Genomic DNA, 24166 nt, shown 5'->3' with positions numbered 1-24166 from the left:
TTCAAGCTTATGGAGTGATAATGGGGGTACGGCACTTGATAAATTTTTAATTCAAAGAGATAGTGTAGACCAACAATTCTGATTTGAGTAGAAATAAGGATTGTATTTTCTGTGAGGGAACAATCTAACCGTTACTGACTGAAGTGTTGATCTCCTTGGAGAAATGAACTGTTGCACTGTTATGATTGTAACCAGAAACACTTGTATAGTTTACAGTTTTCCAAGTTTAAATTTACTATTTAACTTTGACCTTTGGCTACAAGTCTGAAGATTTCTGATTTCTGTATATGACTTATGAATTATTATATTTTTGGCAGCAATTATGGTTGCAAGCTATATTGATGCATTTACAGAGCTCAACGATGACCACACCTTTGATAATTTCCATCGAGAGTTAATATTTTCTTTAGAGCCTGTTGTATCTCTAAGTTTACAATGCAAATCCTGTTCCAAAATGATCCTGACAATGTCAGTAAGGTGGTAGGTAGATCCTGTTTTCAAATAAATAGATTAATGGTCAGAATCTGCCTGAGGAAAGAAAGCTTACAATTTTTGTTCTGGCATAGTATTTCTAATTTATATTTTCCAATTTTTCCATGATCTTTTGAGTTGGATGATGAAAGCAGCAGCCGTGTTAAATCAATCCCAATCCCTCAAACTGATTATACAAGAGAAGGATATAATTATGAACGTAATAAATTGAACTTAGTTTTCATAATGATCTAGCTTTCTGTCAGTTAGTTTGCTTATTTTTTCCTAGTGTTTTTTCTCTCCTTGAAAACCACTTTTAGTCTCTCCCATTTCTATAGAGTAGTTATTCCAAATGTCCTTTACACATGTCCTTCTAAATGTCCATTATGGTTAATTTGTAAATGTCTATGCAGTAAGTCCTATAAATTATACTTTACACTGTCAGTAAAAACTTTTTGTGAAGTGTTTCAGACTGCACATTTTCAGCTTAAAGTCAAAAGTTCTCATCGTTTGTGAACTGAACCCTGTGACATATTTACTGTAGAAGTTATTCCTCCTTATAAAATGTTAGTAATGTCCATCCAATATTGTCCTTTGTCTTGAATGTGTCTCCTGCAGTGTCTATAGATACTCGGATTGCAGCTCACACTGATTAATGATTTGAATTCCATGCATAGGACAAATGTTTGAACAGCAGTTGGCTGGCTGTCAAGATTTGGTTACGGTTAATTTACAGTAAACATGCAAATTTTCTTTGTGGAATGTGTCATAGATACTGGCAGTAACCCATGCTATACAACTAGAATTGCAGACAGCCCAGGAGGAGTCTTGACAGATCAGCACTTTGTGAACAATAAACAAGACCAGGGAGACGGGCGGAGCAGCAGATTTTGTTTAAGTCCCTGTTTAGATATTTAAAAACTTTGTTCTGACGAATAAACATTTTTTTATATCTCCAACCTCTTATTAGCCTAATTGGAAAATGTTAGGAATTCATGCTACTTCTGTGGAATCAATGTAAAATGATATTTTTGTACCTCAAGGATAAACTGAGGTATCCAACTTTTGAAATCTGTTGATGTCAGTCCACTGCACCTGTAGAGTACATAGCTTTGGTTTATGCTTGTATTTCCTCACAGAATGTTCTTAATTTGAAAAAGGGCATAGAAATTGGTGAGAAAATGGGGTGAGTTGCTTCTCTGGGGGAAAAAAAACTGTTTCTGAGTTAGGACTAATTTTGTTCTCATTACTCTCTCCAACTGGTAGATTCAGTTCGTCTCAATCAGGTCATCCTCCTTGGTCAAGGAAAACAATATGACATCCTGTAGCTTATTTCTTTGCTTGGACTCAGTAAACCATTCTGGCCCCTTGCTGGTGTCACATATTTATTACAGTCTCTGTTTTAACAATGTCTTACTTCACATCTTTGATCCTAAATCAAGTTTTCGTTATGAGCAAGAGCTGTTGCAGTGCTGAAGTGCTTGTTGTTTATAGAGATTTTGTATTTGTGTTTTAATTTGCATTCTTGAATGAGTACTTCAGGACATGATTTGGAGATGCCTGTGTTGGACTGGGGTGTACAAAGTTTAAAAATCACACAACACCAGGTCTACCAGGTTTAATTGGAAGCACTAGCTTTCGGAGCGCTGCTCCTTCAGGTGATTGTGGAGAATAAGGTTGAAAGACACAGAATTTATAGCAAAAGTTTACAGTGTGATGTAACTGGAATTATTATTGAAAAAGACCTGGATTGTTTTAAGTCTGTCATCTTTTAGAATGACTGTTGGCTTTAGTTCTTTCGTATGTAAATCGCAAAACTTTTTTTAAAAGTTACATTCTCCAATGCACTTGAACCATTGGTGTCATTGTTGGCCCAGATAAGGTATTGATGATGTTAGCTCCCTGTGAAGCTGTCTGTACCACAATGGACAGACTGATTCTAATCTTAAAAAATAGATTTGCAAAACCTTACATGGATTAATTGCAGTTTTTGAGCAAAGTAAAATGTGATTCTGCAGGTACAAATTCACCCCACAAGCTTAGATATATATGTATGTGTGTTGGGGGGGTGGGGAGACACGGGCTTGGGGTTATGACTGTCTGTGAGAGGGTGTGTGTGTATCGGAGGGGTGTGAGTGTCTGTCTCTGTCTCTGTGTGTTTCTGTGTCTAGTGCAATGGAGTCACCTGTAGCATGACATGAACCCAAGGTCCTGGTTGAGGCCCTCCTCATGGCTACCGAACTTGGCTATCAGCCTCTGCATGGCCACTTTTCCTTGTTGCCTGTCCCGAAGTCCGCCTTGGAGGACGGTCACCCAAAGGTCCGAGGTCACATGTTCCGGACCACTGAAGTGTTCTCCGACTGGGAGGGAACACTCCTGTCTGTCGATTGTTTTGAGGTGTCCATTCATCCGTTGCTGTAGCCTCTGTTTGGTCTCGCCAATGTACCATGCGTCAGGGCATCCTTGCCTGTAGTGTGTGAGATGGACAACGTTGGCTTGAGTTTCATGAGTACCTGCCACGTACATGGTAGGAAGTGTCCCACGTGTAATGATGGTACAGGAAGCTTCGTTATAACATTTGAAACGATTGAAGCATTTTGTCTTGACATTATACTGTTTTTTAGAAATGTGATATTTCCCAAAAGGGAATAGTTTGTCAAAGCATTTTCACAAATTTGACTTCTTTTAATATGTTAAACCTGCAAAACAGCTTACATAATAGGAATTCTACAACTGTTACGTTCTTCATGACATCAAGTTTGTAATTCTGTGTGAATAAAATAAGTTCATATATCACTGAATAATGTTAACATACTGGGGTTGGAAGGTGTTCTATTTACAAAACAAACCTCAGTTCATTAAAAGGGAAAGGGGTAAGAAAATGACTTTATAGGCATTTGAAATAAATATTTCGAGTACATGAAATTACTTCCACATGAGAGAAGGAATGCACGATTGAAATATTTGATGAAGAGTTTTTAAGTATTTAACATTATTTTTTCCCCAGAAGCCAAGCTAATGTTCTAGGGACATGATTCAGATTCCACTGTGGCAGACAGTCTAATTTGAATTCAGTTTTTTAAGAAGTCTAGAATTCAAGGCTAGCCTAATGGTGAGCATGTTCAGACAACACTTGTTCATTGTTGTAAAAGTCCGTCTAATTCACTAACAACTTTTAGGGAAAGAAATCATCTTTATCTAGTCTGGTCTACATACGACCTGCAGTGATGTGGTAACTCTTCCATTTCTGGGGGAATCTGTAAAAGGACAGCTAGGTGTGAGCAACAAATGCCAGTCTTGCCAGCGATGCCCACATCCTACATAAGAATAAGTTGTACAATCAACTATAATTTGCTTGCTGAATATTATGGTGAAATATGGAAAATTAAATTAATAGTTTGTCTTGAACATCACTACTCTGGGTTAATATCCCATTTATTACATATTCAAGTAAATACATTTTCATCATGTCACCTTTAGATTCTGAACTGTTTTTGCCTCAATGGTGTCTTAGCTCTTGCCAAGCCTCCATTTTAATTGTTTCAGGAGATTGTTATAGCTTGTGAGAAGGTTAACAACAGTAATTTCAGCCTTGAGCATAGCTGTGACCTTGGGAAATAGAAGTGCAGCTTTAATTTGGAAGTAGGGACAAGAGCGTATTTGTTCTGACGCCCAGGCACCAATAGATAATTGCACTGAAATGTCGCTTCCATGACAGCTCTAAATGAAAAGTGTATTGATATTTTGTGTAAGGCTGGAAAATGACCTGCACATGATACGTTCTGTAATCACCTCAATATTTCTTTTAACTGAATGAAAAAATGTGAAACCATTCGATCAGCTTCCTTTATAGTTTTGAAATAATTGTTAAAAAGAGCAATCCTGAAGATATACAGACTTTCCCTTTGTGGATGGTCATCACAAAATAAACATGTAGTTCCTCTTAATCCAGTATTTTTACCATGTATTCCTTCTCTCACAGGAAGAAGCAATTACTTATACCTGAAATATAGATCTATTAGTTGTACGATATATAAAAATTTTCTCCCCCTTTTATGAACTGAGGTTGGTTTTGCAGATGGCACAGCTAACCTTTTTATGTTGCATTATTCAGGGATTTAAGATACGTGTGCAATTACGTATTTCATATCATGAGGAATCTACCTTAGCAAAGTGAATAGCTTCACATTGTCCCTCTCCTGGTTAACCAGCTTTGAACAAAGTGTGAATGTTTAGGGCAAAGGCTGTTAATTGACTTTTTTAAAACAGACGCAATTGACAGCATTGTGCTGTCTTATCACCATTGACTTTGTATGGAGTGGAGGTTAGTTAGTACTTGGTGGCTATCCAGCTTCGTTTACTTGTGCCATTATTATTTAGAAATGTTATAATGGAGTATTAGAGCTCATTAGAAAACCGTGCCAGTGAAAGCGCACTCGCAATGAAGTCTTGAGTTTGATGTTTTTTGGGAGCTGATTGTTTTGAAATGTGTAAAATAGTGCATGATGGTAGGGACAGGATGGAAGAAGTTGTTCAATACAGTGATTTAATAACCCATTTTCTTGGGAGCCATTTTGGCAACTTTATCATAAAATACATTGGGACATCAGCGTTTACTAATGTAAAATAAAACTTCCAACCAACAAATGCTGGCTTTAGCAAACATGAAGACTTGCTGACTGTGATATCTGTCCCCAGTGTTGGCTTTCTCACTGAGAGGGATAACCCTAACATGCTGGTTTCACGTTCCATTCACAAATCTCTTGCAAGACTGTTATCAGTTCACAAATCTTTTTAACAGTACAGACTTAGCACAACGGACCAGGGTTATTCTAAAAATTATTGAAGCTTCTATGCAAATAGTGGGATATGGATTTTCGTGGTTGTGTGCTGAACGCTTTCCTCCAAGGCAACATTATTTTGTAGAAGAAATTGCAATGATGTGCTCAATCAAAGGGCGTGTTTCTGAGACTGAGATTTTTCAAACGATTTACATCGGTTTTACAATTTCCAGTTTCTTTGTCACAACTGCAGACTCTTCAACATGGTTGGACAGTACCCCCACACCTTTTGAAGGCCCTCTATTTCTTCATTCCAAAGTAACCTGAACAGATTGCTCTTCTAGTACAGCAGTTGCTTCCTGATCACATTTGTTAATTAGAAAAATGTATCAATTTTGTTTCCAACTTTTATCCAAATCTTCCCTTCACCTGGTCCATCTCTCACTCTCCCCTTTTCTTCCATGACTTCTCTTTTTCCACTTATGGGGTAGATGGTCAACCAGTATTAATTGCAAACCCAAAGTTATACTTCCTCTAACACTTTTTCCTGTAAAAGGTTCCATTCAATTTGACCAGTTTCTACCCCTCTCCTGATGATACCACTTTCCAAAAGGGTGTTTCCAACAAGGCTTCTGTTTTCCTCAGTGGAGGATTCCACCACTCGCTCCTTCTCATCCCTTCCAGCACAAAACAAGGGCTCTGCTTGTCCTCACTTCACACCCTTACCTGTCCTCTGCATTCAAAGAATCACCACATTTAGCAAGATGCCATGCCAAGCACACGTACCTCTCCTGACCCTTGTCAACGTTCTCTTGGTATAGGTACAGTTTCTTTGGATAAAGTGAGGACTGCAGATGCTGGAGTACCAGAGTTGAAAAATGTGGTGCTGGAAAAACACAGCAGGCCAGGCAGCATCCAAGGAGGTGAAGAGGGACTTAAGCCCGAAACGCGATTCTCCTGTTCCTCTGATGCTGCCTGGCCTGCTGTGTTTTTCCAGCACCACGTTTTCAACCACAGTTTCTTTGGATACCCTGTTCTACTGCTCTGTCACTCCTTACGCCTGTTGTCCTTCCTAAATAGTGCAAAATTCTATAAATTGTGAGATAGTAGGTAGACCATTTCTCCATTCAATTAAATCATTTGTAATCTGATCGTCATTAGTTCCAGCTCTTCCCTCCACTCCTGTGTAACCTTGACCCTGTTACTTGCCTTTTTAATACAGCATCTTGCTCCCATGCCAGCATTTCTTCCTAGGCCTGCTGGAGTGTTCCAGAAAAACCCAATGCAAACCATAGGTATAACATCATCTTTTTCTTCTTGGGCACTCTACGGTCTGCAGAGCTCGACATTGCCCATAGTCTGAAGTTGTTGAACTCATTATCCTCCATTTTGATTGACCCCAACCCAGTCTTATCTGATTTTTTTTCCCTATCGATAGAGCTAACAGATTTTCTGTTGTTAACACTTACAATTAACACCTCTTCCTCCTCTATAACTCTCCTCTACTATCATTGGCACTTCCTTTGTTTTTTGCTCTGGGCATCCTCACCATCTGTTCCACTTGCTCCTCCTAACTCTTGTCAACAGCTTAAAAGCCATGTTTTTCTGGTCCCCTTCAGTTATGAATAAGTCATGTTGGACTCACCGCCTTAATTCTATTTTATTTTCTCCATAGGTGCTTCCAGATCTGCTTCTCCAGCACTTTGTTTCTATTAAAGGGACTGTCAGGTTTAACAGAGTTCGAAAGTTTGTCTAGAATCAGAGTCATCAGTTAAATATTCCTTAAATCGAAGTGGCTGGTTTGATTGCATGTCCTTAGGTGGTACAGCCTAATGAGGATATTTTATAATGCTAATGGATGTGCTCAGTGAAAGAAGCCAACATTAATCTGAACCTGTATTATGATATTGCTACAGGATATCTCTGAATTTGATTTTAAATAATAATTGACAGGTGTTTACTTTCTCAACTGTACCACTTTATAGGTCAAATGTGTCCATAAAACATGAATTGGTTGCATTGTATATTTGGGGACAGAAGTAGATTGAGAAAAACATTGTATATCCATGCAGTGTAGTAGTGTGGTAACGGGCACGTACACACCTATCAATTTACACTTTGTGGGTGACAGCTACATATGTTATGTTATGCTAGAAGTCTCTCCTAAGCTTGAAGCTCTGATAGCCTTCACTTTGTGCCACATTTTTAATATCTCCCAAACTTCTTAGCTGTTTAAATGTGATTGGGTTTCTCCAGTAGGATTTATGTAATGCTATCAGTCAGAGACGGTTGACATAATGTAGAATCTATATTTAGACTTGTCTTTTTTTATAAACTAAATATAGAGAATGTGATATTGTATTTAAAGCTGGGAAAGGAAATTATTTCCGTGGTGGCAACAGATTTGCTATAGGATTAATTCCCCTCAAATGGCAGGACACATTTTATTAAAAGCAATAACTTCTGAAGCACAATTTAAATCAAATATCCCATTATATTTTATTAATATTAGATTGAACCTCCATGTATGTATTTAACCTCTGCTGCCTGGACACAACTTAGTATTTCAATTAGACATATCTCAGTAATTGGTATTAATTATATCATGTTCCCAGTAATAAATACTATTAAAAATCTTTTAAGTTCCCATATATTGGTTACTTTGGAGCTATGTAGTAACTTTGTTCATTCAGTCTGATCACTTGGCTTCTGGTTCTGCATCTTTCAAGTATATGCCATTCGAGAGGCTGCTACAAACAACTTGACAAAACTGGTGGAAAAGTTTGGAAAAGAGTGGGCAGAGTCTACTATTGTGCCTAAGGTCCTTGCCATGGCTAGTGATCCTAACTACCTTCATAGAATGACTACACTGTTCTGCATTAATGTGAGTATAATTCTGTGCGCTTGTATTAAACTTTAAAAGCTGTAATATTTCTATGAAATGAAAATAGTTTGTTCAGTTTTGAATATAATGTGTTTAAGTAAAGTCCTGAGTGTTGAAAAATGTGTTGCTGGAAAAGCGCAGCAGGTCAGGCAGCATTCAAGGAGCAGGAGAATCGACATTTTGGGCATAAGCCCTTCTTCAGGATATGGAAGGATCCCTTGGGGCCTCAGACTGAAGTGAAGGGGGAGGTGTGGGCGCAAGTTTTGTATTTCTTGCGGTTGCAGGGGAAGGTGTCGGGAGTGGAGGTTGGGTTAGTGGGGGTGAGTGGTCCTGACGAGGGAGTCGCGGAGGGAGTGGTCTTTCCAGAATGCTGATAGGGGAGGGGAGGGAAATATATCCTTGGTGGTGGGGTCTGTTTGGAGGTGGTGGAAATGACGAAGGATGACATGATATATCTAGAGGTTGGTGGGGTGGTAGGAGCGCTATGAAGAGATTGAGGGCGGGTAAGAGGCCAGTACGGGGTGTCCACCAACCCAATCTGCACTCCCGGCACCTTCCCCTGCAACCGCAAAAAATGCAAAACTTGCGCCCACACCTCCCCCCTCACTTCCCTCTGAGGCCCCAAGGGATCCTTCCATATCTGTCACAAATTCACCTGCACCTCCACACACATCATTTACTGCATCCGCTGCACCCGATGTGGCCTCCTCTACGTTGGGGAGACAGGCAGCCTTCTTGCGGAATGTTTCAGAGAACACCTCTGGGACACCCGCACCAACTGCCTTGTGGCTGAACACTTCCCCTCCCACTCCGCCAAGGGCATGCAGGTCATTGGCTTCCTCCATCGTCAGACCATGGCAACACGACGCCTGGAGGAGGAGCTCCTCATCTTCTGTCTAGGAACCCTCCAACCACAAGGGATGAATGCAGATTTCTCAAGCTTCCTCATTTCCCCTCCCCTCCCCCCACCTTATCTCAGTCCCAACCCTCGGACTCAGCACCGCCTTCTTGACCTGCAATCTTCTTCCCGACCTCTCCGACCCCACCCCCTGTCCGGCCTATCACCCTCACCTTAACCTCCTTTCATCTATCACATTCCCAACGCCCCCCTCCCAAGTCCCTCCTCCCTACCTTTTATCTTAGCATGCTTGACGCACCCTCTTCATTCCTGAAGAAGGGCTTGTGCCCGAAACATCAATTCTCCTGCTCCTTGGATGCTGCCTGACCTGCGCTTTTCCAGCAACAATTTTCAGCTCTGATCTGCAGTCCTCACTTTCTCCTGGTAAAAGTTCTGTGTCAGATTTTATTTTATCGTCCATGTATCACTTGTATGTTGTTGATTCTATTTCTGCATGTTCAGGGTCTGCACTAATCAGCTAATTGTGGTTATCCCAGTGACACTCATTACGGTGTGCTAGCATTTTAATGCCGCCAGTGTCAAGTCACCATGTGCTAGCCTATATTCCCAGATCACTTCCTCCCCATCAGCCAAAGACCATTTCAGAGCTCAATTATAATGGGGTGTCTCTCTTAGATTTTCTCCAATTGGAGACTTCTACAATTTCCTTTTGGCTTGTCTTAATTACAATTAACGGGTCAGAGAAACATTGCATTAGGCACCATTTCTAAGTGCCTGTGGATATCTTATGTAAAGGTAGTTAATATTTGTGGAGCTAAATACAAGGGGAGGAAGGCTGAAATAGCCTACTTTTTTTTAATGCTGCAGTTATACTTACATGAAAATTAAATCGGGAAGGAATGCTTTGGGTTTAATAATAAGCTATAGTTAATTAAACGACCATCCTCTAGTCATCGTAAGGTCACTAAATTTCTTTATGAACATTGTGTACAATTCTGGTCTCCCTTCTGTAGGAAGGATTTTGTCAAACTTGCAAGGGTCCAGAAAAGATGTACAAGTACATCGCCACGGTTGGAGGGTTTGAGCTGTAGTGAGAGGCTGAATAGGCTGAAGTTGTTTTCCCTGGAGTGTTGGGGGCTGAGGGGCGATGTTATAGAGATTCATAAAATCATAAGGGGCATGGATAGGGTAAATAGACAAGGTTTTTCCCCTGGTTTGGGGGAATCCAAAATTAGAGGGCAGAAGTTTAGGGTGAGAGGGGCGAGATTTAATAGGGACCTAAGGGACAACTTTTTAATGCAAAGGTTGGTGTGTGTATATAGAATGAGTTGCCAGAGGAAGTGGCAGTGGCTGAGAAAATTACAGCATTTAAAATGTACATGAATAGGAAGGTTTAGAGGGATATGGGCCAAGTCCTGGCAAATGGGACTAGATTAATTTAGCATGGAGAGTTGGACTGAAAGGGCCTGCTGCTGTACTGTACATCACTATGACTTTATATACTATCAAAGTTTTTTTGTTGCTTTGCTAACCTATTTCTATGCTGCTTACAAAGAAAAGTCATTTTGAAGATCGTTGCGTCCATGTATTTACATGCAGATGGTGACTGAATGAACTACAGAGCAAATAGAGACAGAGCATCGATTATATTTGAAAATTTTAGAAAGTGAAAGAATCTAACACTTCTTCCCCTAACACTGTGCTGATGATGTATAGTGCTAGTCCTGAGGTTCTTTCCAGTCCTATGTCCCTGTATATGGCTTGGACCATGTTCAGGCAGTGATTCATAGATTATCCAACTTCTGACTGGAAGCATTAGTATAACAAGAACGATCAGTGATGTTAGGACGTTTTGAGTGAACAGTGTTTTTCCTGATGAATTTACAGGTACTGTCTGAAGCCTGTGGCCAGGATATTACTGCAAAGCAGATGTTGCCGACGGTTTTACAAATGGCGGGTGATCAGGTGGCAAATGTTCGCTTCAATGTGGCTAAATCACTGCAGAAAATAGGACCGGTTTTAGACGCCAAGTAAGTTCTATGGAAATCTTGTTGAAATTAATACAAGGAATACAGATCTGTGACACCTTATTCTTGGAATTGTTGACGTTCCTTAAACTGGAATAGAACTTGAGGCTCCACAGTGAGTCGGCCAGCATGAGATTTAGGTAGTTATAGTTCTACAGAAATTTGAATGCTAGTAAGTAATTATCCTGCCCATTCCCAACATTCTTCCATCTCACTTCTTTCCTTCCTGTATCAGGTCCCCCCTCACACTAAACTCAATTCTCCAGGGATCAGTGGGCCTGCAAATTGTTTCATTATTCACATGAGTGCGTGTGCTAGCGAGCTGTTTCATTACAGAGGCAGTTGCATCTAAATTCAGTCTTTGTCCTAATTATCATGCACCCATTCTTAAGCAATGACCATTGAATTTAAGTGGTAAAGAGCAAGATCCTCATGGTAACTTTAATTTTCAACAGTAGTGGCAAATGTGTGGTTCTGGATTAGAAGCAAGTGTGCTCTCTGCAAAGAATGCTAAGCTCCTGCCTAGTCTCTTACACCACTGCACTAAAATGAGCCCTTTAGATGCTTATCTGTTTCCTTCTGCTTCCACTTCCTGTCCCCTCCCAAAGAAAAGGAGCGCAATGATGACCCTCACTACCAACCATCTGAGATCAAATCACCCATTCCAGATTAGTGAACGTTCTGTGTTGGTGGTAGGACAGAGGAGCATGATAGTACACTTTAATCAGAGTACAATATCAGTGTAATTTTGGTTTTAGTGGCATAAAATAATATCTCCCAGATCTGCTACTCTGGTTTCCAAAATCTTCGATGTTTTTAATTGTAGCACTTTACAAAGCGAAGTCAAACCAATATTGGAGAAACTGAGTCAAGACCAAGACATGGACGTAAAGTACTTTGCGCAGGAAGCTATAACTGGTAAGTTGCTGCTTTGGGCACTTATTGGTGTCAGAATACAGGTACTTTAAGTTGACACCTGCATTGCTGTCTCATTTACTTACATGTTGCCAGATCTCTAACAGTGAGTGCTTGCAAGCTGTGTTTATTAATTCTTCCATGGTAAGGTAGAATCCTTCTTACATACATTGTAGATAGTAAATGGGGCTAGGTATAAATAACTAGAAAATTTTAATGTAATAAATGAAACTAAATCTTTGAAGTACCAGAAATGGTGCTTACATGGCTAAAGATGGAGATAAAATGCATTGGAAATTCTGAAAATATCCAAAATATCTTTCTTTAAAAAAAAGCAATTGTACTGGGAAACAGGACAAAATTGTGAATGGAAGTAACCAATGCTGCACTGATATTTGGAAGGGTCCCCAATTAATGGATTGGTCAGAAAACTTGTTATACACAAATTACCTTGCGAGAATTATTAGCTTTGGTTCAGTGGGAGCAGTCACCTCTGAGAGAAGGTTTATTTTCAAGACCAACTCTAGAAACATGAACACTTTATGACCCTCTTTCAGATTGGGCATGATACTGAGACCCCAATCTGAATTCTAGGTGGGAATAAAAGATCTCGTGGCACTAGTTTAAGAAAGCAGGGAAGCTCTCTGTATTCTGGTCAACATTTATCCCTCAGCCAAAAGCTCTGTGGGATTTTTATCAGATCACTTATTGCTGTTTGAGGCACTTTACTGTGCTAATTACAACTGTCATGTTTTCCAACATGCAGACTTGACTGAAATTCAGGATTAGTTAATCGTATCTCAAGTATTTTAAGATGTCCTGGAAATGCAAAAGGTGCTATGGAAATCATGGTTTCTTTTAAAATTTTTGGTCCTTTTTTCTGAACCTATTGCGTTCCATTAAAACAGTGGGAGTCTTGTGTTTGATTTTTCCTCCCGTGACCTGTACCCAAGTATTTAAGTACAAATAAAAGTTGGTCAAAAGTGACATTGTAAGATAACAAAAAAATTATGCTAAATGAAGGTTCAATGAAACGTTGAATTCCTTAATGCATGAGAACTGCCAACATCAAGATAAGTAATGGTTGCTATCAAAATTTGGATATTTTATTGGAATCCCACCCAAAATGTTATCCCAATTTTCCTCCTTTTAAATTGTAGCTAACATGCATTTTGATTGAGTTCTATTTTAAATTTACATTGCTGGTGGTTGTGATTTTAATATTTAATTTTTAAAATAATATGTGCTTCTCTTTCCTTTTATCTAGTTCTTGCTTTGGCGTAGAAAGAGTAAAATTCAGAAGTTCTCTCTCCATACTTGCAGTAAGATCCTCCCATTGGTGCTGACGCCGATGAAAACGTGTGTGTTCCACTATTCCTTAAAAAAAAGCCCTGGAAAATGTAAATGTATTATTGTCAGAGTCGCTGAATTTTGGCTGCATCGGGGACTCTAGTTTCTGCAATTTGCTGTCTAAATTTAGCTTGAGTGATTGTAATTGTGAGCTACATTTATTTATTTTCATTGGTTGTAGTGTATCCAGTGACATCAAGTATCTAAACAGTTTAGTTGTTGACTACAAAAAAAAATGGAAGTGAGATTGTTTGAGGTTCTTACTTAAATAATTCCTTAATAATCACTACTGTACCAAAATTCAATTGTTTTCAACAGTTGCCATCATGTTATCCACTCATCACAAAAAACTTGTACATCCTAATGGCAAATATAAACTTTAATCATAAAACTGAAGATGCTCGAAATGTACTGCAAGTCTGTTGCCTGAATAAGAAAGGTAAATTAGCGTTTTGGATCAGGAGTCCTAATGAAGGATTCCATCTAAAATATTAAGCGATTTTTCATCTTTGAATGACATGCTCTATATTCCCCCCAACTTTACCTTTATCCATCATTGCTGACTTACCTAGTGTTATCACAGTTATTTTTTCAATTGGAGGTGCCCTATTCAAAAGGATGGCCATATAGGTAAGAAATTGCTGTGATCCCAATGACATTAATGCTGAATTAGCAAGTTAATTTCAGTGACTACGATGGTGCCAACAGATATTGTGAGTTAAGTAATTTTATTATGTTTCCCCTGTTAGACTGTATTGCATTGCATTTTATTACTTTCGTAGATTTTCTAACTTGAGGATGTGTCTCAAAACAGAGTACAAGAAATCGTGTCATTCCAATCGATGGGGGCTAAGCTGAGCTTTGCAAGCTGTCAATACCGCAAATTGTGTATTTTTACAGTTGAAAGTTGTGTTCAACATTAGTCTTTGTGAACAATTTTAGATCATGATAGATGGAATTTAACTCTTGCCAGTTACTGTTTTTTTCCTCCTCTTTGTACAATACACTATGTTGCTTGTCACCCGAATAAAGTGGAAAAAGGCCAACTTTGTTTTGTGTTGCAAACTTGAGAAAGCTGTAGGGGTGGATCTCTTTTTCATTTTTATAGACTGAAAGCCATAAAAAGGGCAGGGTATGTGGGGTTTTTGTAATTGTTTCCTGATGTTGGTTTGCTTTTAAAATTGATGTGCATTTTATTGCTGTATAATTTGCAAATTTTGCCTTTAAATTAGTCCAAGTATCCAATGACTAATTCAGAATCTGTCATTTGAAGTGAAAGTAGCAAATTAAACTCTTTCTTAAAATGTAGAATTAAAGTGGAGAGACAAATTAACTTGCAGACTACATCTTTTTGATGTCTCATAAATCCCGCCTTAACTAGAGTAAAAAAAAATTTCGGATGTGCTAATTTAATCCTTTGCTATAAAAAAAATTGTGCATTTGTGAAGCTTTAGATTAGCAAAGCTTCAGTACTGCATTTTCTTTGCAAATATCATGCTCTTTCAGACTGGCACTAGACTGGTTCAAGTTGAGAACTTCATTGACCATTTGCAGTGATTTTCCTTCAATTGATGTTTGCTTTGTACGGCAGTCCAAAATGTACGTGCGGGACATTTCTTCCAAAAAAAAAGAGCTTAAGTGGACCAGATTTCACGGTGGTTTTGTACTTTCAAGAAGCTGGCAGTCAAACTATTCATTACTGTTTCTGTTAATTAATTTTATATCCATGTAGCTCCTCAATCCAATGGGTTATTTTCACAATTTAGTTTGTTGTGTGGCAATGTATCAAGTTCATGCACATGGTAACCACTTTTCCCTCCTCAAGTCTCTCTGTTACTTCATTGAGCATTTAATCAAGATAGTCTAACACAACTTACCATTCTCAATCCATATTGAATTTCAAATATTGGACTTTTACAGCCCATATACTGCAACAACATTAAATGGCACTTCTAAAAGTTACCTTGCCACCATCATTACATTGGCTGTAATTCCTTGCCCCTTTTTAATAATCATTGCAGTGACTTGCTATACATTCAATGGGAAAGTAGCCCACTGCACCAGGCACAGCACATGTCCCAGCTAAGTTGCAGAAAACATGCATCAGAGCTTACTGGTCCTCTGATTACTGCTGGAATGGAACAATGACAATGCACTCTACCTTTAATGCAGTAAATTGAGAAAACTCTTAAAGTGGACTGTTTACCTCCTCTGTCAACCTTGGAGTGCTACAAGGTGAAAAGCTAGAAAATATCAGGTCAATGATCCATTCAGAATGTAAATCCTGCCTATGCATTGTTTTCTGTCACTGGCTTCCAGCGTGTGCTGAACTTTGTTTTTGAAACAGCAGATTGATTGATTGCAGGGGTCAACAATAGAGCCACCAGATAACAATAGCACACCACTGCACTGTTCGTCAGTGACACCTTTGAGTTGCCCCATAGGCCCTCACAAAGTGTAACCCTGTGAATGGGCAATGCATAGTCATATTGGATCATAAATTTACACTATTGCCTAATTTACAAAGACTGAAGAGCTAGGTTGGTTTAGAAACATTTCCGATTGGATAATGGGGAAATTATTTCCAGTAGCCTCATTGGTGCCATAAATGTTATCAGGCGCTGAGAATGACATTAGCTGGCTCACTCAATGTACAGGAAGGTATTGTGTATGAACAGAAAATCAAAGTACCCATACTACTGTGTGAATAGGTCTGAGCACTGAGTTAGTTCTGTGGTGACTAGTGGAGGTGTGTTTTAATGGATTGTTCACAAGGTTATTGGGTAAAAAGGGTTGGGGAGGTTAGGGTGGATGCTCACCTTGCATCACATTCTGAAGACTGGAAAGCATTCATCAGGTTGATTTCCAAGCCAAGCTGTTCCAATACAGCTACAGCACTGGCTCTAAAATTATAAACATTGCCCAGCTAATTCCTGTCCACAAAAAGCAAGTTAAGTCCAACCTGGTTGATTACTGGCCAGCAGTCTTTTAGTTTTATTTGGATAAATGCAAGGTATTGTATTTTGGTAAAACCAACAATGGTAGGACCCTTTATGGTGTGGTCACACAGAAACCTAGGGGTCCAGGTACATTTTTCTTTGAAAGTTGCATTGTAGGTAGTTAAGGTGTTTAGCATGTTTGACTTCATTGCTCAGACCATTGAGTATAGGATTAGAAATGTGAGACGGTGAAGCCTTTTCTGGAGTGGTCTGTGCAGTTCCCTGGTTGCCCTGCTTTAGGAATAATATTATTAAATTGGAGGGAATCAGAAAAGATTTACCAAACCGTTGCTGGGACTGGAGAGTTTGAGTTATAAGCTAGGCTGAGACTTTTTCCCCTGGTAAAAAATGAGGTCTGCAGATGCTGGAGATCACAGCTGAAAATGTGTTGCTGGTTAAAGCACAGCAGGTTAGGCAGCATCCAAGGAATAGGAAATTCGACGTTTCGGGCATAGAAAGGCTTATGCCCGAAACGTCGAATTTCCTATTCCTTGGATGCTGCCTAACCTGCTGTGCTTTAACCAGCAACACATTTTCAGCTGAGACTTTTCCCCCCACTGGAATGTAGGAGGTTGAGCTTTGACCTTTAAAGAGGTTTATGAAATATGACTGGCATGGATAAGATGATTGTCTTTTCCTGAGGGTAGAGAAGTTCAAAACTAGCGGGGGGGGATATTTTAAGGTGGAGAGGAGAACGATTTTAAAAGGGACTTGAGGGGCAACACTTTTTGTGTAGAGGGAGGTTCATTTGTGCAATGAACTGCCTGAGGAAATGGTAGATGCAAGTACAGTTCCAACATCAAACAGACATTTGGATAGGTACATGAATTGGAAAGATTTAGAGGGATATGGATCAAACGCAGGCAAGTGGGACTAATTTTAGTTTGGAGGAAATTAATCAGTATAAGCGAGTTGGACTGAAAGGTCTGTTTCCATGCTGCATGACTCTGAATGAATAGCATTATTGATCCTGAATCAATCATAGTAAAGGCTTTGTTACAAGATCAGGTGAAAAATGCTTATGCTGCAACAAGTGATTCAACTGGTTATTTCTCAAAACCTTTTCACTAACTACAATGCACAAATCAGGACTGTGACAGTGTTCGCTCTGCTTGCATGGATGGGTATAGCCCCAACAGCCCTACAAAAGCTTGACACTATCCATGACAAAACATAATCTGCTTCATTGGCAATCCCCATCCATGACATTTCACATGTACTTCCTCTACCACAAGTGCTCTGCGGCTGCAGTGTGTAGTATCTCTAAGAGGCACTGCAGTAACTCACCAGAATTCTTTCTCAGCAACTGCAAAACTTGTAGCAGCTACCATTGAGAAAGACAAAGGCAGCAGATGTATGAGATTATCACCTGTATGATCTTCCTGTGCTGCCATCCATCACTCTCCTCATCGTTGCTGGGTCAAAACCTGGATCTGCAAAAGAAAAGTATGAACAATGATACAGGAGTAATTTCACTGGAATGCAGCAGTTCAATAGGTGGCAGTTAGGAATGGACAGACACTAAACTTGTCAATAATGTGCATGCCCTGTGAGTAAACATTTTCAATGTTTAAAGGATAAATATTAAATTGATAGTTGGCAATAGAGATAATTTGGAGAAATTCTACTGGGACATCAATGGCAAGTGATAGGTGTTAAACATAATAGACTAATGCAAGCTTCAGCAGAATCACTGTGATTTAACTCCTAAAACCATAATGCAAAAAACAATAGGTTTTTTGAGCCTAGCAAGAAAATAGATACCCTCCCTCTGTTGCCCTAATAGTTTTAGACATTTTGGTGAAATAACTTAATAAACCTGTCACTAAGCCACCCAAATCTATCTGAAATCCTGTCACTCGTTATGAATTAGTGCAGCGTCAACTGTAGGAATGTGATGACATAACGGTAAAGTTACTGGACTAGTGATGCAGAGGCCCAAGCTAATGCTATGTCAGATATATGTTCACATTTCATAAAGGAACTTAACTTGAACTCTCAGCAATGTGATTGACTCTTAATTTCCCTTTGAAGCAGCCTGGAAATACACTCAGTTCAAGGACATTTGGGATGGGCAAGAAATGCTGGCCTCACAGCCACACCCCATGAAAGGCTGGATTTGAAACTCCTATCAGGCATCTAATCTTAAAGGACCCTTGTTAAAACCAATATCGTTTGCCAAGATGTTGGAATAACTGGTCCAAAATGCCAATGCATGAACATGATAAATGAGATGAGAAAAAAGGAACAGGAGTTCAGGGCTCTTCCCACTGCTCCTCAATTCAGTCTGGTCATGTCTGATTTTCTGCCTCAAAGTCACTTTCCTGCCTGTTTGACCTTTCCTTTGATTCCCTGATAGCCCAGAAATCTCTCTCAGCCTTGAATATACTCAACATTGGAACACAGAACTGTCTGAGGGTAGTGAATGTTCAAAGCTCTGAAGAAATTTCTTCTTATCTCAGACCCCTTGTGACTCTCTATGGAAAAGTGTGGCGCTGGAAAAGCACAGCAGGTCAGGCACCATCCAAGGAGCAGGAGAGTCAATGTTTCGGGTATAAATCCTTCTTCAGGAAAAGTTAAGGGCGTCTGCCCGAAATGTTGACTCTCGTGTCCTCGGGTGCTGCCTGACCTGTGCTTTTCCAGCCCCATACTTTTCGACTCTGACTCCAGCGTCTGCAGTCCTCGCTTTCTCATTTGTCACTGTCTGCTCATTTTCTAAATTCAGCAGCCAGGGAACAAGATCTTTCTTCGATCAAGCCCGTTATCTTTCAGTCATATCATCTCCCATTCTTAAAAATATCTTTACAACTCCCCAAAAACATGCACATGCAATTTTACAAAGAAATGATCAAATGTATTTCTAATCAAAGGCAGCTGTCTGATACAGTTGACCATCATGTGACAATCAAAACTGTTCCATTAGATTACTGACACAGACAACCTCATCAATTTGGGGTAGTACTCTGGAAATCGCAATATACCCAGAGACATTACAAATGTGAAAAAAAGGACCTTAAGTCCTCAATTTTTATAAATGATAACTTAGGTTAAAAGAAAATGTTCACCTACTTAAAATTATTTCTTGTTAAATTCTATTGCAAACACATTGCTTGTTTTTAATGAATGGCAATTGGGAAGTATGAATTGCTAATTTATATCAGTAAAACACAAACTCTACCCCTTCTTCAATTCCACCTTCCTAGAAAGGCAAAACAAGCATATTAAAGGTGAAAATAAAATCTCAGGGAAACCGCTTGATAGCCAGTCAGGACCAGGACCACATGATTTGACTAGTCATTTCTCTTCCTTTCCATTATTTGATGTTTGCACGCTGATGCTGTCTTTCATTTACTGGTTGAGAAATCTCAATGATTTTTCCCTTTTTGTTCACTTTGCAGAGCAAGGTGAATAAAAACCAATTAGCTGATGTTGGAGACTTTCTGATTCCTCCACACAGGGGATGCATACGTTTCTCATGCTTTCTCTCTGCAGGCTAGATGTTTCTCCTGCACAGTGCATACACAAACCATGATCCTTTGGTCAGGTGCTAAGCAAAATGTCGTCAAGCAATCTTCTCGTTCAGAACCAATTCGCCCTTGCTGTTCAGGAAAATGTAACATTATATACAATTAATTGTGCGCTCTGGTAAACATTATTTTTAAAACTGCACCTCTCTCCTTACACTGTCTCCTTCATCTAAAGCAAGGCTGAAAATCTCACAGCACCGGGTTATAGTCCACCAGCACCTCCAAGTCATCTAAAGCAGATATTTTTATAGGTCCAAAAAATAATGGAAATAAAAAGAAATGGTTTTTAAAGTCAGAATAATTCTGTTTTTGCTACAATAAAAGAACGAACTCCGGATGCTGGAGATCCGAAACAAAATCCTAGATCACTGGAGAAACTCGGGAGGTCCGACAGCATCTGTGGGAAGAAAGTGAATATTTCCCTTCAAAACTAATGAACTAACTACATCATAAAAACTCTTTGCTCTCCTTTACTTTCACTTTGCTCCTTTTCCTTCTTTCCTCCTTATTTCACTGCTTTTTTTTGCTTACTCCCCCCCCCCCCCCCCAAAACTGAGCGTGTCTAGTATATACTGTGAAGGCTGTGTTAACCAGTTGTCACAATTTTGTATACTAGTAAGTATGATTTACCAAGTACAATAGAACAGCAAAAATTGGGAACAGGTATGCACTCTTTAAAAAGTTATCTGGTAGTTAGCATATGCTTTCTAAACTAGGCCATTAAATAATGAAATATTGAATCTTGAATATAAATGCTGCTAGGTTAAGCTGTTACAGGGTATGGTGTTCCACAGTGATAACTATCAAAATACTGTAAATTTAATGTTCTGAGAAAAAGATTGTTTTCCATCCATTAAGACAAGTGCCTGTAATTAACCTGTCTTCATAAATTGCCCAATGCTGAAGTAAAATGACTTTTGATGATCAGTTGGCAAAATCACAGTGAACAACTTTTTAAAAATGCTTGAATCAAGAAACGGTGATAGGACTAAGTGTGCTGTACAGAGACACCCAGTAATTCACTAAAATAAATTCTTAGTCTGCATAAGAAAAATCTACATGTATTTTATCTTGGAAAATATGGAACAAACCATTCGGTGAACATCAGATGCTTGCTACTCTCTCCCGCTATGTCAAGAAATGTTAAATGGTTTATCTCCAAGCTTATGTTGTATTTAAAGCTGAACCCTTATGCGGCACATCAGTGTTGACATTCTGTGATTATTTATATTTATATATAATGTTTATAGGGTGAGATTTCCAACATTTTTAGTGGCTTATTTATACTATGTTAAAATATAGGGCTTCTATGAGAAATTGTTTTAAAATCAAATTTCTTCCCTGAACATAAATTGTATTGAGTCAGTACTGACAGATACACTTAGAGCCTGCCACCTGAGTGATATACAACCTTTGTGTTTGGCAGCGTCTTTTATGCAGACATCAGGTTTGCTGCTGTGAATGGCAAATGAAATGTTACTTAATTTCAATCTCTGACATAGTGATGGAGTGCTAGATTCAGGCTGACAGTTGTACATTGCCATGTAGTACTCACTGTTACTTAAACTTGTATTGATCTTAACTTGGAACACAAATTTAGGCTATTGCACAAATGGCTGCATTTCAATTTTTTAGCATCATTGAGTCAGAGACATGGGAAGTACAGCACCATTTATTTTCACCTAATAATTCTAATAACGTGCTATGTATTCAAGAAATCAGCATTAAGCTTATGCTTTCTATTTTTATTGTTTGTGACCTTTGAGTTAATTAACTCTACAACCCCTTCTCTGTAGAAAAGAATATTCATGCCATCTGCTTTATGGTGTTACCCAGTTGTATTGTAACTTTCTGAGACCAATTCCATAAAGAAGTGTTTCACATGGAGAGTTGTCGTCTTGTTAAGTTTTCTGCTGGATCCAGTTGTGTTATCAGGTATATTTGGAGGAGTTGTTTGAATAGCTAGAATTCGATAATTTCTGCAAAGTTGTCTCAGACCTATTGAAATATTGGAGTTGTACTGTTTACTGTCTTGCTTTGATGCTTCATAGCTACAAGGTGAATTGAGAATATTTCCACAAACATACATAATAGCCAATTTGCCTTTAAAATAAACTTATTTAAACAACACTCGTTCAGCTCTTAACCCATCAGTTCTAAATGTTTCTTACAATAAAGCTATCAAGGGACAGCCTGCTAGCACAGTGTGGTATAGTGAGCTGCATTGAAAAGGCTTAACCGTCAGTTGGATTTAATTAATTACTGTTTTGCAAATATTGTCTCTTGTGGTAATGTCTGTACCTCTGAGCCAGGATTCAAGTCCCACCAGTGTGTGTGTAATAACATCTCTGTACAAGTTGATTAGAAATATCTACAAATACTTGTTCTAATCTATGCATCCCTTAACCAACAGCATTAATTTAAAGGTCATATTTAGAACCAATAACTAAAACCGAAGTTGCTGGAAAAGCTCAGCAGGTCGGGGAGCATCTGTGAAGAGAAATCAAAGTTAAGGTTTCAGTTCCGGTGACCCTTCCTCAGAGCTAGATCTGAAATGTAAATTTCATTTCTCTTCACAGATGCTCCCAGACCTGCTGAGCTTTTCCAGCAACTTCTGTTTTCATTTCTGACTCGCAGCTTTTGCAGTTCTTAGGTTTTTATTTAGAATCCATGTTTACTTTGTGTTCATGTTAGTTTTAAAATCTATACATACTTTTACTCGTAGGATAGGCACTGGTATAAATTATACAGAAGTTGCAGCACAATCATTTGACTCATATAATCTGTGCCTGTGTTTATGCTTCTCATGAGTTTTTTTTCCCCACTCGTCTAACCTGGCCTACATAATGATCACTTGTTCATCACATACCTGAAATGTTAACTGTGTTTTTCTCTCTCCATAGATACTGCCAAACCTGTTGATTTTATTTTAGCAAATTCTGCTCTCGTAAAAAATGCTTATACTGTGTACCTTTTTTCCTGAGCAGTGTAGCTTCCCTTTAAATACATTGTGTTAATCTTCTCAAGTTCTTTGGTAGCAAGCTCCACATTCTAACCATTAGTCATTTTTTCCTTGAATTATTTGAGGATTAATAGTAACCATTTCATATTTTTACAATTAGAAATGAACTCGAAGTCAGTTAGCCCAAGCCAGTGTGAGGGAGAGTTGGACTTATATCTAAACTCTATATTTCCTTTAGACCAAGTTGGCAATTAATAAAAGAAGTATTTTAAAAGCATGTAGAAATGTAAATGAATGCTGCTGTGAATTTGAAATTGACGTAGCATTGATATTCCCAGATTGGGGCAAACCTGACAGGCAGATCACACATGGGTTTCCCATTCAGGAAACTGGCCTCTCTTCTTGCCTGCTAGGATGACAATTAATTGAGGCACGAGAGAGCTGAAGCCCTTAAGTAGTTGTTAATTGACCATTTAAGGGTCTTAATTGCTGGTAACTCTAGAAAGACCCTAATGGACCTTCTCAGCTAACATTTGATTGGTTAGATGGTGAGAAGGAACAAGTATCTCTCCAGAGCCAGCTTACCCATTATTTTACTTTCTCTGTTTGTCCAGGAAGGTTCAACTGAATCTTAGAATTCGACGTTTCGAGCATAAGCCCTTCATCAGGCTTATGCTCGAAACGTCGAATTCTCTATTCCTGAGATGCTGCCTGGCCTGCTGTGCTTTGACCAGCAACACATTTGCAGCTGTGATCTCCAGCATCTGCAGACCTCATTTTTTACTCAACTGAATCTTAGCTTGGCTTTGGTAGCAGCTATTCTGCCTATAGGTCGGAAGATTAAAAGTTCAAGCCTCACTCCAGCATTGAATCTAGGCTGACAATTCAGTACAAACGGAGTCCTTTAATGGCAGAGGTACTGCCTTTCAATGATAGCATTGCAATGAGATGCATTTGATTTGCATGTAAAAGGAATCCATTTTCAACCTCCCATGGAACATATTTTGTTTCTGGCACATGTTAACTACCATATTTGGCTGTAAGATAATCATGACAACATTTCAAAAGTAGATCATTAGCTAGGAAATGCTTTGAAATGTGGAAGGTAATAAATAGATTGAATTATGTTTGTGTGGCAACACTGTTTATAAAAAGCTGGCTGGGTTTGGCAAATTTGGAGAGGATTAAAACCTGAATAGTATTTTAAAGTGAAGACATACCAGAAAAAAATTGATTATATATGCATACTAGTTTTTAAAAATGTTTTAGAATAATTGGTAGTACCTTTTTACATTTTTGGATTTGGCTAAAAAAAAATGCTTATTCTCGACAGCATTCCTCTGTAGAAATTTGCAATCCTTTTATCTTAATTTTTAACTGCTTCTTCAATG

At 38.8% G+C, this 24166-nt stretch overlaps 1 protein-coding gene across 1 annotated transcript in view; it reads left to right on the top strand.

The window, feature by feature from the left end:
* The window catches only part of ppp2r1ba (protein phosphatase 2, regulatory subunit A, beta a), a 54732-nt gene extending 40399 nt beyond the window's left edge, over nt 1–14333 (top strand). Inside the window, exons 12-15 of the mRNA XM_060846687.1 lie at nt 7982–8136; nt 10883–11025; nt 11849–11940; nt 13205–14333. Of these exons, the coding sequence (XP_060702670.1) occupies nt 7982–8136; nt 10883–11025; nt 11849–11940; nt 13205–13221 (407 nt within the window). The 3' untranslated portion in view covers nt 13222–14333. The remainder of the gene's footprint in view (nt 1–7981; nt 8137–10882; nt 11026–11848; nt 11941–13204) is intronic.
* Nucleotides 14334–24166: the final 9833 nt, after the last annotated feature.

The sequence above is a fragment of the Hemiscyllium ocellatum genome, chromosome 29 (genome assembly GCF_020745735.1).
Source record: "Hemiscyllium ocellatum isolate sHemOce1 chromosome 29, sHemOce1.pat.X.cur, whole genome shotgun sequence".
Classification (NCBI taxonomy): Eukaryota; Metazoa; Chordata; class Chondrichthyes; order Orectolobiformes; family Hemiscylliidae; genus Hemiscyllium; species Hemiscyllium ocellatum.
This window is presented reverse-complemented; position numbering and strand designations above follow the sequence as displayed.